Source organism: Oryctolagus cuniculus, chromosome 2, assembly GCF_051225735.1.
Source record: "Oryctolagus cuniculus isolate XC-2025 breed Fujian yellow rabbit chromosome 2, ASM5122573v1, whole genome shotgun sequence".
NCBI lineage: Eukaryota > Metazoa > Chordata > Mammalia > Lagomorpha > Leporidae > Oryctolagus > Oryctolagus cuniculus.
The window spans coordinates 89,717,501-89,734,193 of NC_142868.1; the positions used below are offsets into that span (position 1 = coordinate 89,717,501).

General features: G+C 51.6%; 1 protein-coding gene across 3 annotated transcripts in view; it reads left to right on the top strand.

The window, feature by feature from the left end:
• ERLIN2 (ER lipid raft associated 2) overlaps window positions 1-16,589 on the top strand; it is an 18,163-nt gene extending 1,574 nt beyond the window's left edge. For all 3 annotated transcript variants that reach the window (XM_089325891.1, XM_008273999.5, XM_002720788.6), the window contains exons 2-12: window positions 514-635; window positions 1,853-1,934; window positions 2,971-3,017; window positions 5,298-5,359; window positions 5,477-5,602; window positions 7,770-7,843; window positions 7,985-8,043; window positions 8,514-8,605; window positions 10,155-10,244; window positions 12,048-12,127; window positions 13,405-16,589. In XM_089325891.1, coding sequence (XP_089182017.1) covers window positions 514-635; window positions 1,853-1,934; window positions 2,971-3,017; window positions 5,298-5,359; window positions 5,477-5,602; window positions 7,770-7,843; window positions 7,985-8,043; window positions 8,514-8,605; window positions 10,155-10,244; window positions 12,048-12,127; window positions 13,405-13,605 — 1,035 coding nt within the window. In that variant the 3' untranslated portion in view covers window positions 13,606-16,589. The remainder of the gene's footprint in view (window positions 1-513; window positions 636-1,852; window positions 1,935-2,970; window positions 3,018-5,297; window positions 5,360-5,476; window positions 5,603-7,769; window positions 7,844-7,984; window positions 8,044-8,513; window positions 8,606-10,154; window positions 10,245-12,047; window positions 12,128-13,404) is intronic.
• Window positions 16,590-16,693: the final 104 nt, after the last annotated feature.

Below are 16,693 nucleotides of genomic sequence, written 5' to 3' on the forward strand. Positions count from 1 at the left end.
AGGGCCAGAGGTGCACCTGAGCTGGGGAATCCTGCCCCGGAACTCTGCTCGCGTGCTGTCACGCCAGCCAGCGACCCAAAGGAGTAAATGGTGGTTTGCTTCGCTACAGCAGGCAATTAGGGCCAGGATTACGTGGCCACAACCGCCTGTCAGCGGACGTGCTCTGTAATTTGGGCCAGTGTACTACAGCTGCCTCTGTTCCCTGAGCCAGAGCCGGAGGCCCCGGGAGCCCGCGCGTTCCTGTTCGCAGGACGAGCAGGCTGCGTCCGGAACCCTGCCCAGCTGGCACTGGCTCTTCCTCCCACGAGGGCTGTGTCTGGCGGGGGAACAGGGTCGCAGCGTTAAGGAGTGGGGGGATGTTGACCGAGAAAAGGGGGAAATGAAGTCGGGATCTAGCCCGTGTTCCCGCTTGCACAGGCTGACCCCGCTCACTCCTAGGGAGACGCTGTCCCTGGCCGCAGCCTCTCTCCTGCTCATGGGACCGCACACGTCTTCCTGTGTCTTTTTCCTCAGGGTAAAGGCTCACCGATGGCTCAGCTGGGAGCGGTGGTGGCGGTGGCTTCCAGTTTCCTTTGTGCTTCTCTCTTCTCAGCCGTGCACAAGATAGAAGAGGGTCATATTGGGGTGTATTACAGGTAAGACAGAGTCAGGTAGAAGCTGTGAAAGCACTCGGTTACCTAAGGCACCAGTAAGGCAGATTCTGCCGCCTGTTTATGTTTTATTGAATAGGAAAGTCTGAGATTTCTGTCAGTATCCATGACCATTGCAAAGTGTGTGTGTGTTATACGGGAATTTAAAGCTTCCCTTAGTGTTGTAAGATGATGCCACAGACAAGGATTGAGAAACCCGTATGTAGGTTAAGAGATGAAGCCTGAAGGAAAGCGTTATCTCTTGAGATCATCACCAAAATGTTATTTTCTCCTGTATCCCTCTGGGAGTCTTGGCTCTCCACCCCCTGGGTTCCCTCTCTAAAAGCCAGCTAAGTCCCCGTTGTTGAAGGCAACTGGGGAAGACAGCCTGCTCTGCTCTTTGGGGCCATTCTCCTAAAATTAACACTTCATTTAAAAAAATGAAAGCACCTGCAGGTTGATTGGCTTGCCAAGGCAAGTCTTGGGAAGTGGTTCTGACAGTAAGGCAGCCCATTATGTCACTTTTTTTGGTAATCATTTTAACTTCATAACATAAAGCAAAGAAGCGCTTTTAAGTCTTGGGTATTTTCTTTTTAATGTAACCTCCACGACCAAGTTTTTTGCTCCCAAATCTTTGTGGAGCCCTTCTGTTTGCTCCCTGGCTCTTCTTTCTACATTGCCAACAGCAAGTCCTGGAACTTTGGTTTTGGGTTGACATCGCCATCTGCTTACATGTTCCCATAAAAGCCTTTAATTTTTATCATGTACATTCAACTTGATTAGAAAAGTAATTCTACAGCTAAAACAAATATTTAAAGTACGTAATTCTTTTGGCCGATCGTGTCAGCAGACTCCAATACTAGTCCAGTTAACTGATAACCATACTCATATTACTGGATTCAGTTGTCCAGATAGATTGCCACGAGCCACATAGACAAAGTAAAACTGACATCCTGTCTTAAGTATAGCCAGAGATTCTGCTGTCTTTATGCCACTCAGTGTGTGTGCTTAGTTTTCTCGTTCAACAAGCATGAATAATGGTTTTCTGTTTACCCATGAGGCTTCCTAGAGTATTAGGGTGAAGCTAAGTGGGAGGACATGGCTCTGGCCCGTTTTCCTCTGTATTAAATGTTCATAGGGCCAAAGAGACAGTTGGCCCGCGTGGCATGGGTCTAACAGATCCCTCTGACCAAACTGAACCTGCCTCTCTCTCTCCCATGCAGAGGCGGTGCCCTCCTGACTTCCACCAGCGGCCCTGGTTTCCATCTCATGCTCCCTTTCATCACCTCCTATAAGTCTGTGCAGGTATACATGGCTTGTGCGGTGTGGGGGGACAGCTGCAAATTGGGCCCGTTGACTGATGCGTGATTGGAAATTACTTAGCCACTGGATGAGCGAATGCGCTCTCAGAAATTGGCCTGCAGATACATGTACACACAGGCTCCAAGAGCGAGGCTCTTGGCGCCGTACTTGGTTGTTGAACTAGCTGAGTGGGCTCCTTACCTTGGCCCATCAGCCCCAGCCAGGAATTATCTCTTCACTTGAAGACAAAGCCGTTGAAGGATCTGTTCTGAATGTATAGAAGGAGAAGTCAGGTATATGTGTCTGCTTTAAGTCACAGGCTACCGCAACAGATAAAAATAAAGCATGGTGATTTTGCTGGTTCTTATTTGAACCTCAGAAACAGGAACTTTTTTTTTTTTTTTTTTTTTTTGGTGGGAGGGGAGAGGGCAGTTGGACTGGATAGAATAAGATGAGCTGCAGCAGACCTAAAGCCTGGTGGAGTCCGATTGGCCACCTCTGGAGCGGGTCAGCCTGTGAAGGCTGAAACGATTCCGGGAATGACTTTGAAGCTGACAGGCAGACGTCCTGCGGTACCTCATAGGCGTTCTCCTGGGAGTTTCTCAGCCACTCACCGTGCTTTCTGGCCTTCAGAGTGCACTGGGGTGCGTTATCTCATTGGGGTCTGGCGTGGTCCTAAAAATGGGCTGAGCAGGTGTGACAGTCTGAGACAAGCCCAATGGGAGTCTGCTAGTTCTGAACTAGTCAGTTGACAGAAGAGTAGAAGGAAACCCAAGTCTGGAGACACTGCAGAAAAAGCCAGAGCTTCTTCACCAGATCCTTAGTACACAGCTGGTTTACTTGGTGACTCACCTACAGGAAGCTGGGCTAGGCGCCTGGCGTGGTTTTGCGTCTCAGCCTGAAAGGAAGGAACAGGATTCGGGGGGGTATTCATGTTTAACACGGGCAAAACTCGACCCAAACAGCCAAGGGCAAGGCCACGTGGGACTCTGTTTGTCACTGCCCACCTTACGGCATTTGGTGTTTCCTCTGTTTCCAGACCACACTGCAGACAGATGAAGTGAAGAACGTACCCTGCGGGACCAGGTAAGGTGCCCAGAGTAACACTTAAGTCCACATAAGTGAGAGGAAAGGCTGGCTGGCGGACTGCGCCAAGAGACCGGATCGGGGAGGCACCCAGTTCTCTGGCCCTGGTGCCCTAGTTTCTGACCTGACCGGGTTATGGAGTACAGTAGCGAACATCATAGAAGGCTTAGGAGGGGCTGGCACGCCACCAGAAGTTAGCACTTACATTAGCAACGGTCCGGCCCGCTGAATGCGTTTAGCAGATACATGACAGCTTGAGCATCGCTAACTGGAGAGCGCCATGAAGGTAGAAGAGACACCCCCCCCCCCCGCCGCCGCCAGGCAGAACGTCCGAGAGAACCTGTCAGTGGCCCAGCTGAAGGGCAACGAGTGTCTAAGCTGGGATGTAGTGAGCAGGTGAAAGACGCCACATAGACAGCCCACAGAACCGGCCTGCTCTCCCAGCAGAGTCATTGCGTTAGGTGGGGTGCAGGACTGAAAAAGGGGCTCACCGCTGACGGGCAAATGCAGGGACAGCCACGGCGGCACAGCAGGTTAAGCTGCCTTTTCAGAGGGCCGCTTCTCTGCGTGCAACCCAGCTAGCTGCTGATGCACCTGGGAAGGCGGCAGGTCATGGCCCAGATACCTGGACCCCTGCCACCCCCGTGGGAGACCATGACGGAGTTCTCGGCTCCCGGCTTTAGCCTGGCCTAGCCTCAGTTAAGGAGGGAACCAGAGGATGACAGATCTCTCTCTCTCTCTCTCTTTTTTTTTTTTTTGACAGGCAGAGTGGACAGTGAGAGAGAGAGACAGAAAGGTCTTCCTTTTGCCGTTGGTTCACCCTCCAATGGCCGCCGCGGCCGGCGCACCGCGCTGATCCGATGGCAGGAGCCAGGAGCCAGGTGCTTTTCCTGGTCTCCCATGGGGTGCAGGGCCCAAGCACTTGGGCCATCCTCCACTGCCTTCCCTGGCCACAGCAGAGAGCTGGCCTGGAAGAGGGGCAACTGGGAAAGAATCCGGTGCCCCGACCGGGACTAGAACCCGGTGTGCCGGCGCCGCTAGGCGGAGGATTAGCCTAGTGAGCCGCGGTGCCGGCTCTCTCTCTCTCTTGTCTCTCCCTCTCTCTCTGTCACTCTCCCTTTCAAATAAATGAAGATCTCTGAAAAGGGACACGCAGTGGTGGACCTTGGTTAGAACCTGGTTCAAACCTGGCAGCTGTGGAAGCTACGTGGGAAGTATGGAAGCTACGTATGGAAGCTACATGTTATAGCAGCTCAGGCTGCTGTAGCAGAGCACCACAGGCTGGGCAGCTTAGACCACAGACATTTGTTTCTCCTGGTGCTGGAGGCTCCCACTCCAAGATCAGGGCTGGTTTCTGGGAGACCTCGATTCCTGGCTTGCACGTGACTGCCTTCTTGCTGTGTCCTAGCATGGCCTTGCTGAGCCCGCCAGGAGAGAGAGGGCTCTGATTCAGTGTCTTCCTCTTGTTGTACAGACCGCAGTCCTGTAGGATCGGAGCCTCACCCTTACGACCTGCTTAACCCCAGTGACCTTACTAAAGGTCGTATCTCCAAATAAGGTCACACTGGGCATCAGTATGTGAGCACACAGTTTGGTCCACAACAGGAACAGCTGGGGGAATTTACTTAAGATCTGGGTATTAGATGATACTAAAAATTACTGCTAATTTTCATAATACAGAGGTTACTGTCAGGCAGTGCTTGCTAAAGCATTAAGGTGTAAAATATAACTGCAACTTTGAAATGTTCAGTAAAAAACAAAATCAGTAAATAAGGTAAAGTGGTATTGATGTTGAACTTGGGTGTTGGTATGTAGGTTAGTTGTACTATTCATTCAGCTTTTCTGTGCATTTGGAAAACTGTTTCCTAATAAATATTTGAGAGAATAAGAGTGCTGAACTATGGTGATATGGCCAAAATAAATGGTGATATAGCCAAAGCAAGAAACGTTGACCATAAAATTCCACAATGACCCTGTACGTTCTGAAACCTCTTTTCATCTTTCCCAACAATTGATTGTTCTCAGCAAAAGGCATTGCTGATTCAAAAGATACGAACCATGTCCTTTCTTGCCGACACCCCAAAAAGTCTCACAAGCGTGTTGTAGGAGGTATGAGTTCTTGGGCAGTTGTGTTGTTGCTCCAAGCTCTGGGGGTCTCCTGACCTCCTCTGAGCTCCAACCCCTTTTCTGCCGCGTCTCCCATCCTAGCCCATCCCTGTAGGAGACTGAAGCGTATTGCAGATCTCATAGTGACTTCCGGTGCGTTCTCCCCTCCCACAGTGGCGGTGTGATGATCTACTTTGACAGAATTGAAGTGGTGAACTTCCTGGTCCCGAATGCAGGTACGCGCCCACCGCACCTCCAGCTTCCCCTCCCCAACATGCTCCCCACCCGCCCCACATCTCAGAAAGCCCTGGGACTTGGATCTTCCTGTGCTGAGCCATCTCCTTCCCTCCCAGTGTATGATATAGTGAAGAACTATACTGCCGACTACGACAAAGCCCTCATCTTCAACAAGATCCACCACGAGCTGAACCAGTTCTGCAGTGTGCATACGCTTCAAGAGGTCTACATCGAGCTGTTCGGTGAGAAAGGCTCCTGCCTGTCCCCGCTCCAGTTCGGCTGTGCAGTCACAGAGAGCGCGCCCAGCAGTGTTAGGGTCCTGGAGGAAGATCCCCAGAGCGGCAGAGCTCAGCACACAGGACAGCCCTGGTGGGGTGTTCCCTTCCGGCCTGAATCAGAGGACTGGAATGGAAAAGTGTTCCCACTGGCCCGAAATCCGCCTTCTGCAAAGAACACAGGTCAATTCTGGAAGAACCTTAGAGACGATCCAGCCCCACCATGTCAAAGCGAGGAAGGCACAGCTAGTGGCTGCTTCCTCTCCTGGCTGCCACCTAGTATTTTCACCGAGCCACCCGAAAGTAGGGCACCCAGGGAGTGGGTGATGCGAATGGTGTGGTTTACAGTTAATTCTAGAAGTGAGATGAGAACTTACAGTTCCCCTTACAGTCCCTAGAGCATTTGTGTTTATTATTTTTCCCCCTGTACCTATAGAGGTAGATTAGGAAACACTTTAAAAAAAAAACATGGGATTCTATTGCTAAGTAAACCCCTTTTGTCCTTTTACCTGGTCAGAGCAAGCACAGCCCAACTTCAGCAGCAGAGGAAGGAAACGTTTCCGTAACTCGGAGCTCGTTAGTGATAGTGTTGTTTAAACTTGCTTCTAGAAATTTTCCAGGAGCCAGTGCCAAAAGTCAATGCATTTTTAACCAGTGGTACAACTACTCTTTTTTTTTTTTTTTTTTTTAAGATTTATTTGTTTATTTGAAAAGCAGAGTGAGAGAGAGGGACAGAAGGAGATCTTTATCCACTGGTTCACTCCCCCAGATGGCCACAATGGCCGGGGCTAGTCCAGGCCAAAGCCAGGAGCCTGGAACTCTATCCGGGTCTTCCATATGGGTGGCAGGGGTCCAAACACTTGGGCCATCTGCTGCTGCTTTCCTAGGCACATTAGCAGGGAGCTGGACTGGAAGTAGAGCCACCATGACTTGAACCGGCACTCATATGAGATAGCCTCATTGTAGGCGGCAGCTTAACCCTCTCTACCACAATACCAGCCCTAGGATTCCATGTGCTTTTTAAGAAAATGATGGTAAATTTATTGCTGATTTTTTTATCCCAAACAGTTTTATAAAATATTCATTTTCTCTCCAGCCATTGTTTTAGGACTTGTACCATTAAGTGAACATTTCAAAGCATTTGAAATAGCAAAAGAAAATGGATCTTTAACATTCTCAAAAAGAAAATTAAACCACTAAATTGTTTTTCATTAGAACACTTCTTACTGTCTGACAACCTTGGTGGCTTCGTGAAAGTAGTTTCTTGTTTAGAGGAGCTGAGAGAAAGTGCTTTCATGCTTTTTTCCTTTTTAAATGTCAGTCTTGCTGGCACGCAAGAATCTTGCTTAGAATCTGCATCCATAAAGGCGAGGTGTGTGTCCGGTCCTGTTCCTTGAACCCCCAGGGTCCTTGGGTGCTCCCTCCTCTCAGGACCGTGACCACCTCAGCTTTCACTGGGGCCCCACAGAAGCTTCCTCACTTCCGCCCTGCTGTTCCCAGGGGAACCTCTTTGTGTTTACTCGGTCACATAATTCCACTGGCCTCGATCAACATGACCAGAACAGATGAATAACTTATCAGGAGTTTGAAATGCCTTGCAAAATATTTCTTCTAGTTTCCCATGGCAGGTTCCTGGCCAGGGGCCACAGGTTTCCACCCTGACTCAGATATAATTTGATCTGATAAATAACTGTTCTTATCTTACAGAGGGTACAGGTCATCTTTCCGAAGGTTTGGTGGGTGTTCTGTTTAAATGGACGAACGTGGAATGTAATGGTTATCTCCAGCTGTCAGATGGTCAGGCCCCTCGCTCGCTCAGCGCTCAGCAGCTGAGAGCAGATCCAAAGCGCGGGACATCCAAGCCCTTGCTCACTGACAGGGCAGCTGAGGAGAGTGCTGTCTTAAAACCCAAGTAACCGCGTGCACCAGTTACGCAGCTTCTTTCTTTTGGCCACCACCTGGCTTCTGTGGGCCTCAGCCTGGCATGTATAAGAAGCAGCTGTTCCTCAGAGGCTCTTGTTTGGCCACAGATGACCGAGAAGTGGCCATGGTCAGGTCGCACTCACTCCCCAGACCGCCCTCCCCCTTCTAGCTAACATGCCACCTCCTCTCTCTGGGTCTTTCTTGATTTCAGATCAGATCGATGAAAATCTCAAACTGGCCTTGCAGCAGGACCTGACCTCCATGGCCCCCGGGCTTGTCATCCAGGTAAGCGCTGCCACTCCCTCTGACGTCGCATACCCTCACCCAAGGGACGCCGTTTCTGTGCAGGATGGCGAAGGGCCTGTGGGCACTGCTTGCACTCCTTGCCACCCTCACTCTCCCATCTGTTACTCTTCTGCCCTCCAGGCTGTGCGGGTGACAAAGCCCAACATTCCCGAGGCCATCCGCAGAAACTACGAGCTGATGTGAGTGTACCCTGCACCCAGTTGACCCCCCGCCACCTCATCCCACCCCCGAGTTAACAGAGCTGGGCCAGGCTCTGCAGTTGCTCCCTTCCTGGAGTGTGTGCACCAGGGACTGCGCTGGGAGATCGGGTGGCTGGTTGCAGGCACTGTGATCGAGCCCTGTGGAGCAGGGTGCTTTTACAAGGCCCAGGGGGCCACGTTTGCATTCACTGGCTCCTGCCATAGTGCAGGGAGGAGAGGACGACAACTGAGTGGATAGGCAGGCGTGTCTCCCTGCAGTCCGGTGTTTCATTGCCCACAAATGAGTTACCTTGGGGTGGTGCTGTCCACCCCAGGGCAGCTCTCACCCAGCCGTTGCACGGCTTCAGAAGAGAGTAAGAAATCCCAGACCGTGACTACTGCAGGGAGCACGGAGTCCCTCAGACACGTCTCCTAGTGGCCTCACCGTGGCATCCCTTTCTCCTCTGCAGGGAGAGCGAGAAGACAAAGCTGCTCATTGCGGCCCAGAAACAGAAGGTGGTGGAGAAGGAAGCCGAGACGGAGCGTAAAAAGGCCCTCATTGGTGTGACCGGGGTTCTGCGACCCTGTCTCTGCGCAGGAGGGCTGGGGGCACCAGGGACATGCAGGGGAGGCACAGGCGTGGCCAGACTACTGGGTCCTGTAGAATGTCCCCTCGTGCAGGGCTGATGTCCATGCAGAGTTGACATCATGGCCGGGGTGATGGGTTTTAAGTGTTCACATTGCTTAACCCATTACGACCTAAGTTTTCAGATCTGCATTTCAACACCATAGTAATTGTTTCAAAGTTACCATTTGTGATATATTTATTGCTTAATTTAAGTTTTTATAATTGTCCTGTGTATAGGATGGTGGGATATAGTGGGTTAAATGAGAGCAGTCCTTCCTGTTCATTTTTTTTTTTAAGATTTATTTATTTATTTATTTGAAAGGCAGAGTAACAGAGAAGGAGAGACAGAGGTTTTCAAGCCATTGATTCACACCCCAGATGGCCACAATGCCAGGGATCATGCAGGCTGAAGCCAGGAAATCCATCCTGTTCTCTCATATGGGTGGCAGGGGCCCAGGCACATTAGCAGGGAGCTGGACAGGAAGTAGAACACCCAGGACTCAACCAGCACTCCTCTATGGGATACTAGCATTGACCACGGCTTAACCCACTATGCCACAATGCTGGCCCCATTCCTGTGATGGCTAACACTTCCTGGGAACCATGAACCCTGTACATTATTTTTTAAATATTTATTTATTTTGAAAGAGTTGCAGAGAGACGGGGAGACAGGGATCTTCCGCCCACTGGTTCACTCCCCAGATGGCTGCAACAGCCAGCACTGGGCCAGGCCAAAGCCAGGAGCTTCTACCAGGTCTCCCATGGAGGTAGCCAGACCTCAAGCACTTGGCCCATCCTCCGCTGCTTTTTCCAGGTGCATTAGCTGAGAGCTGGCTTGGAAGTGGAGCAGCTGGGACATGACCTGGTGGCCTTGTGGGATGCCAGCATTGTAGGCAGCAGCTTTACTCGCCACACCACAGAGTCAGCCCCAAGCACTGTGCTTTCCTAATCACGTCCTCACACCTACCACGTGAGGTACATACTCTCCTTAACCTCATTCTGTTGAACTGGAGCACAGAGAGCTTAAGTGACATGCCAGCGTCACGTGGGCGTTAGTGGTGGAGCTGGTGTTCAGATCCTGGGAGTCTGGCCCCGGAACGGGTGCTCATAAATCACTACACCGTCTTAACAACCCATCTGACTGCTCCCTAACATGCAGTGCTAGGTAGAAACCTGTTAGGGGCGCCTTACTGCTTAAATTGTTCCTTCAGAAGGACCCTGGTGACTTAGGAGAGGAGTTAGGGCTCGGTCCTCCCTTGGGCCCCAGTCCCCTCGGTGGCCGTCTTGTGCTCACGTGCAGTGCCATGCCCACCAGTCCCCTCCATGTGTGCCCTGTGCACCTGCCCCGGCTGCCTGCTGGGGACCGTGGCTCTCCATCTGAGCTTACCTGCTATTGTGCGTGGGGGCACTCGGGCCGGGGCGGGTGACGTTAACCAGCTGTTGAAGTACCAGAGCTCTGACTTCTCAACTTGCTCTCTAACAGAGGCAGAAAAAGTGGCTCAGGTGGCAGAAATCACCTATGGGCAGAAGGTGATGGAGAAGGAGACTGAGAAGCGGATTTCAGAAATCGAAGGTGAGCAGGAGTGACGTGCGTGCTTGAGTGTCCCTCAGACCCGCTCTGTGGCCAGCCGACGGGCGTGTCATTTCCTGCGCTCTTTAACCTCCCTTCTAGGGTGTCCTAATTGTTCTGAAGCCTCGGCTTTCTGCATGCTCAGGCCGGAGTTTGGAGGAGATTTGGACACCGGCTGGTGTCAGTCCTCTACTCCAGAGAGCGCGCATTCGTCCCCCAGGCCCTGGTGCAGAGCCGTTAGGTGCTAGGCATTGTGTTAGGCAGAAGAAAAGGAAAGTCACACGGTCGCTCAGGGCCCTGCAGTAACCTGGGTCCCAGGGAAGCTGGGGAGCCAGGCCAGGAACCCCTCCTCCAAAGGCAGCGCCATCTCTGACCCCCAAGTCTGCTTGCAGGGACCAGGCGGGGAGCAAGCGTTGAAGACGACGTGCTCTCGGCACCAGTAGCACTGTCACTGGAGAGATGGGCTCTCGTGGCTGGATTTTCTGACTGTCACCCGCCTTCGATTCCGAAGCCCTTGCCCCTTCCCACCATCCCCCGTTTCATTTCCTGTGGCACCTGACGTCAAGCAGAGCCAGGACGAAGGAGGGGCCACACGGCCCAGCCTCAGGCTACTCTGTGTTAGCTACGGTTGTTCTCATCACCAGGCCTCACACAGGCCCCTTGAGGAGCCCATTAGGAGTTCACGGGTCAGTGGTTTCTCCGAGTGGGCGCTCCTGACAAGAAAACACAGTGCCGTCTCTTAGACATACCTGTCAGCAGGTGCGAGGGCCAGCGCCCCAGCCGCACCGCAGGCTCCCACTCAGGAACCCATCCACAGACTGCCCTTTCTCCCCAGCCCCTTTGCTACAGATGCGGCCCACGTGAGGCCGGCCTCGCTCCCAAGGCACGGGCACAGAGACCACAATTTGACATCAGCCTGACAGAAAGCCATTCTCAGCTGATCAGGGACATGTATTGCTTGCATTGTGGGATTCAGTAGAATTTTTTCTTTTTCTTTGTATATTTTATTTATTTGAAAAGCAGAGTTACAGGGAGAGTGGTCTTCCATCCATTGGTTTACTCTCTAAATGGCTGCAATGGCCAAGGCTGGGCCAGGCCAAAGCCAGGAGCCAGGAGCTTCTTCCAGGTTTCCTGTGTGGGTACAGGGGCCCAAGGACTTGGACCATCCTCCCCTGCTTTTCCCAGGCACATTAGCAGCATTTTGGATTGGAAGTGGAACAGCCAGGACTGAAACCAGTGCCATATGGGAAGCAGCACCACAGGCCATGGCTTTAACCTGCTGTGCCACAGCACCAGCCCCAGAATTCAGCAGGTCTTAATCCAGACAGGTGTGGGTCTGTACTGCGGCATGGCATTCTCTCAGGCTTGTGTCAGCTGAGTCACTGTGAGTTAGCACAAGAGGAATGAGACGGGAGGCTCTGGACCTGGAGCTGTAGACGGGGTCCTAGCACTTTGCTTCACGGGGATGGAGCCACAGAAGAAGCATGCGTGTGGGAGCAGGAAGCGTCTCTGGGAAGCAGGGCCTCCTGTGATCATGCTATCAAAGTGAGGGTTTAGAGGCATAGCTGCAGACTTACCCAGAGCTACTCCCAGCACGGGCGGCCACTCTCAAAGCACTTTTTCCGCTTGGTTATCCTTACAGCAGCTTGTACAGTAGGACCCCAAGCATGCCGGCAGACTCCCCAGGGTCACAGTGGCAGCTGAGGGAACCGGTGCAGGGACCAGGAGGGGGTCTTCAGAGAGCGTGCGCTTCCTGCAGAACACGTGGCTCGTGCGCTTCACCCAGCTCTGCGCTCTTGCCCTCAGACGCTGCGTTCCTGGCCCGGGAGAAGGCAAAGGCCGACGCCGAGTGCTACACTGCCCTGAAAATAGCCGAAGCAAACAAGGTGAAGGCCGGCACAGCCTGGGGAGGGGACAGCTTGGGGTTTAGGTCTGTATGAAGTTTGTGGGAGAATGGAATCAAAGGTATGAATTTATTATAGTGCAAAAACACAGAAATTCATACATAATTTTTTCAAAATATGCATTTTCCATGTATTGTGAAATTATATTGCAGCCAATGTCATGGCATAGCAGGTAAAGCCATGGCCTCGCATCCCATATGGGCACTGGTTCCTGTCCCAGCTCCTCTACTTCCAATCCAGCTCCCTGCTAAAGCCTGGGAAGAGCAGCAGAAGATGGCCCAAATTCTTGGGCCCCTGCACCCAGGTGGAAACCTGGATGAAGCTCCCAGCTCCTGGCTTCAACGTGGCCCAGCCCCGGCCATTGCAGCCATCTGGCTAGTGAACCAGCAGATGGAAGATCCGTCTCTGTCTCTGTCTCTCCCTCTCTTTCTGTAACTCTTTCAAATAAATTTTTTAAAAATATATTTTATGCACCAAAATAAACTGATACTTTTAATTCCACTTCCACAAACTTTTTGAGGTTCTCTAATGCTGCTTGAGAGTTCCCCGGGGCGAACAGCTGCCCTCACACAAAGGCCCCGTGGCCAGAGCTGAGGACTGCTGGGCTGGGGGAGGACTTCTCTTTGAAAGAGGCCTTCCAAGGGCTTGGGCCCCTCCGTCCGTGGGGGAGACCAGGGTGGAGTCAGCCTGGCCTGCACCTGACTGCTGCAGCCATCTGGGGAGTGACCCAGTGGGTGGAAGATGGGGTGTACTTGTGTGTGTCTGCCTCCTTCCCTCTCTCGCTCTGCCTTTCAAATACATAAATCAGTAAACCTTTTGAAGAAGAAACACAGGCCTTGATGGGAGTTTCGTTTTTGTGTTAAACGTGGAAACCCCTGAGACTCTTGCAACTGTGTCTGGGAGATCTGAGATTGCTTTGTCTCAGAGTGGGGTGAGGAGCCTTTTATCTGCCTAGGGCCATTTGGATACTTCTAACAGCATGTGTGGGCCCTACGAAATGAGCAGCTTAAAAATTAGCCTGCTGTAGATGCGTTGAATTCCGAGGGCCAAACCACATGGTTTTGCAGACCTTGTGAGGCCCACAGACATTCCCCTGTCCCTGTTAGAGATACAGTTACCCTATTGATGGGCCATGAAAAATAGGGCGGTGGGGGAGATCGGTCTTTGACAGAGACCCTCTGCGTGTGAACTCTGAAGGGTGCCGCCCCAGCTTTCTCTACCAGGGCTCCACCTGAGTTCCTTTTTTGTTTTTGTCCCAGCTGAAGCTGACGCCTGAGTATCTGCAGCTGATGAAGTACAAGGCCATCGCGTCCAACAGCAAGATTTACTTTGGCAAAGACATCCCGAACATGTTCGTGGACTCGGCGGGCAGCCTGAGCAAGCAGTTTGAGGGGCTCGCCGACAAGCTGAGCTTTAGCCTGGAAGATGAGCCCCTGGAGACAGCCACGAAGGAGAACTGAAGGCAGCTTTTTGTACAACCCCAGAGGACACTTTCAAGAGATCTTTATTTTTGAAGACGAAACAGAATGCTCCTCCCTCTCACACTACCTTCTCTGACTCTCTTCCAGTTACTGCCTGAAAAAGAAGCAGTGGACCGAAACGTACCCCTTCCTGCAAGGGGCGGGGGCGGGGGTGGGGGTTGGGAGTTTTATTCAGGTAAGTAGGTGACATGACTTCTGATAAGGTTTGTAAACCATAGGTTTGGTCTCTGTCCCTTTGAAGCTGGCTGAATCAGGGAGGCCGCCATTAAGGAGTGGGCGAAACATTGGGGGGCTGCCTCCGGGTGATTTGCTTTCCCTTACCCGGCAGCATGCAGAGCGTGGGAGACATTGGCAGTGAAGGTCCCCACCAGGCACACGTGTGCTGAATATATTTGCCAGTGGGGCCATGGGGCCGTGGAGCCGTGACCGAGGGGACACGTGTCAGTGCACCTGTGAATCGCCTTCCGGGCGCACTTTGCTGAGCCCTCCCAAGGGAGAACTGGTGCTAGGTCTTGCCAGATTTTTTGTATCCTCTGCTCCTTGCTGCAGGGCTCAGAGAGTGGTGGTGTCTGACTACACTTCCAGAGTCAGAGCTTGGTCCCCACCGCACGGTTCTTTTCGAAACTTTTCACCTGTTGTGGGATCTGGTTTTTCTCAGTCTGTCTGTCGGTTCCACTCAGCATCAAGATGACAGGACCTGGCTGCTGAAGTGGGATCGTGCTCTCTGTGAGCCGCCGTAGCACCTGTGTGGCAGATGCTGCCTGTGCCCTGATCCAGTCTCTGTTGTCATGGAGATTGTCCCTCTGAAAAGCTTTGACACTTGGCTGTGAGGAGGAAGGATCAGCGGAGCACCTCTGGCCGGTGCTGGGAGTTGGTCTGACATCTTGGTAAAAGGGAGCCTCTTCTCTCAGTAGCAGGTGTTTCTGAACTCAGGGTTCCGGACAGCCACACACAGGTCAGACTGAGTGTTACATCACCAGGGACAGTTGTGTGGCCGCAAGTCAGAGTTCACACCCGAGTCCCACGTCCCATGGTTGGAATTGTCCATGTCAAAATCCATCCAGTGGTTTTTGTTTTCATTACCAGTTGGGAGAAATTGTCCCTCTGGGAGATTGAGGATGGGGAGAGCAAATATGAAAGAAAGGTTTTTCTTATATTCTAAAATTGGGGCTCATGGGGGAAGTGGGGGTGACTCTGACTTGTACAGTCCGCGAGTTGTTAAAGCAGTGCTCTGGAGTGAACTTGCAAGCCTGTCATACCCTCTGTGACCAGCTTGGGTGTCGGATTCGGTCTAACTAGCTGCCCCAAGAAAACCCCCTGTCGCCAGCCCTCTTCCCCAGGTGAATACTATGAATGGTACTTTTCTGGCTCTGATCCGCCTCATTTTCAGTTCTGTGCCCACATTTCTGGCTTACAAGATGGCCTCAGAACTCAGGCCAGCTTGCTCCTGAGTCGCACCAGGTTTGTCAGATCGTTGGGCGTCCTTGGGCCTGTCTAGAAAGATCCAGGGTGTTAACTGCCTTCCTTCAGCCTTGCCCTCCCCTGCTGTAGCTGCCGTGACTTAGAATTCTCACACCGCAGGTCCTGGTCACATGTGGTGCAGCCAGCAAAGCGTCCCTGGGAGTGGCGGGGCTTATGTGCTCCAAAGTCCCTGCAGAAGGTAGCCATCAGGGAAACGCGCCCTTCCCGTGTCAGTGCTGTCGATCTCATGTTACAAGGAACATGACAGGGTGGCCCCCGCCCCCCACACACGTGTCTCTTCCTTGTAGTCTGCGCTCTTGCTGCCCCGCCTCAGAAAAGACTACTTTTCTGTAGTGTGGGACCTGAGCAGGGAGCGCTCCGTGCTCTGCGCAGGCTCTTAGCTTCAAAGGCTCGCTGGTACCAGGAGCCAGTGGCACAGAAGGCCTGCTGCAGCGGCCCCTCCCCTCAGGCCAGCGTCACCGCCTCTTGAAACAGACCATCAAAATGTTGTCGTAGCCATCAGCCTAGATCCGGTGGTGGCCAGTAGTGTCAGAACAGGAAAATCGTGGACGCCAGCTCTTTCTAAGCATGGGACAACGAACCTGTCTGTGCGTGTGTGGCTTTGTTTTTTACCATTGCTAGAAAATCTGCTCTTAGAACGTTTGAATTCTAAACGTGTGAAATGTGATAGCCTGCAGTTTTGTAGGCAGTGCTGCTATTTACCAGTAGAACTTCTAGCAAATGAAGTACCTGTCGATAAAATGCAATTTTTCTGGGAAGGAAAAGTCAACTTTGGCCGAATGTTTGTTACTCATTAAACTTTGCAGAACTGAATCATTTTCAGTACTGTTTTTAATCGCTCTTTAAAAGATCCCGTCAGAATGTTTGCAAAGGAAGCCAAAGTTTGTTAACACTTTTTCTACAACTAAAATAAAATAGATCTGGGAGGATCTGTGATCATATTAAATTGGGGAGGGGAGAATCTTAGCAAAATGTTGACCCAAAGAAAGGAGATGTTTTATCAATGGTCTGTTAGCAGTTTGTGTGGGTCTGTCTTCCATTGAAAGGGAGTAAGTTGTGAGAGTAAGATGGTCATAGTTGCTGGCTCTGGCTGTCTGCGTTTGGGTGAGGGTGAGTTGTATCTTAGCTGGTGGTTCCTGTGTTGCTGTGAATTAACTCGTTTTTAGTTCTAGGCCAGAGGGTTCTAGCCACTGTTTCTGTTGTTTCCTCACAGAGAGAGGTAACAGCCAATCATTTTGTTTGCATGTCCAGTCCTGTTTGTGTAGGCTAAGAGCCCTCTGTTGGGGGCCAGGGCGTGGTGTCCCTCTTTGTAACTGAGGAGCCATTCTTATTATACTAATCATTCTGTAAATGATGCTGCGGGATCCCTTGCCTTGGGTTGATGTTGGAGAGATCATTTGGACAACACTGAAGGTCTTGTGTGAATTGATGTCTTAGCTTTGTTTTTCAGTCCGCTAAATAAATTGTGTCTTTGTATCTGCTTTCTTATTGAAGTGAAATTTAAAAATAGCTAATGTAGGATAGGTGAGTTAAGTTCAAGACTTTCCTAAAAAATATAGTTAGATAAAAATCTATCCCCCTCGTC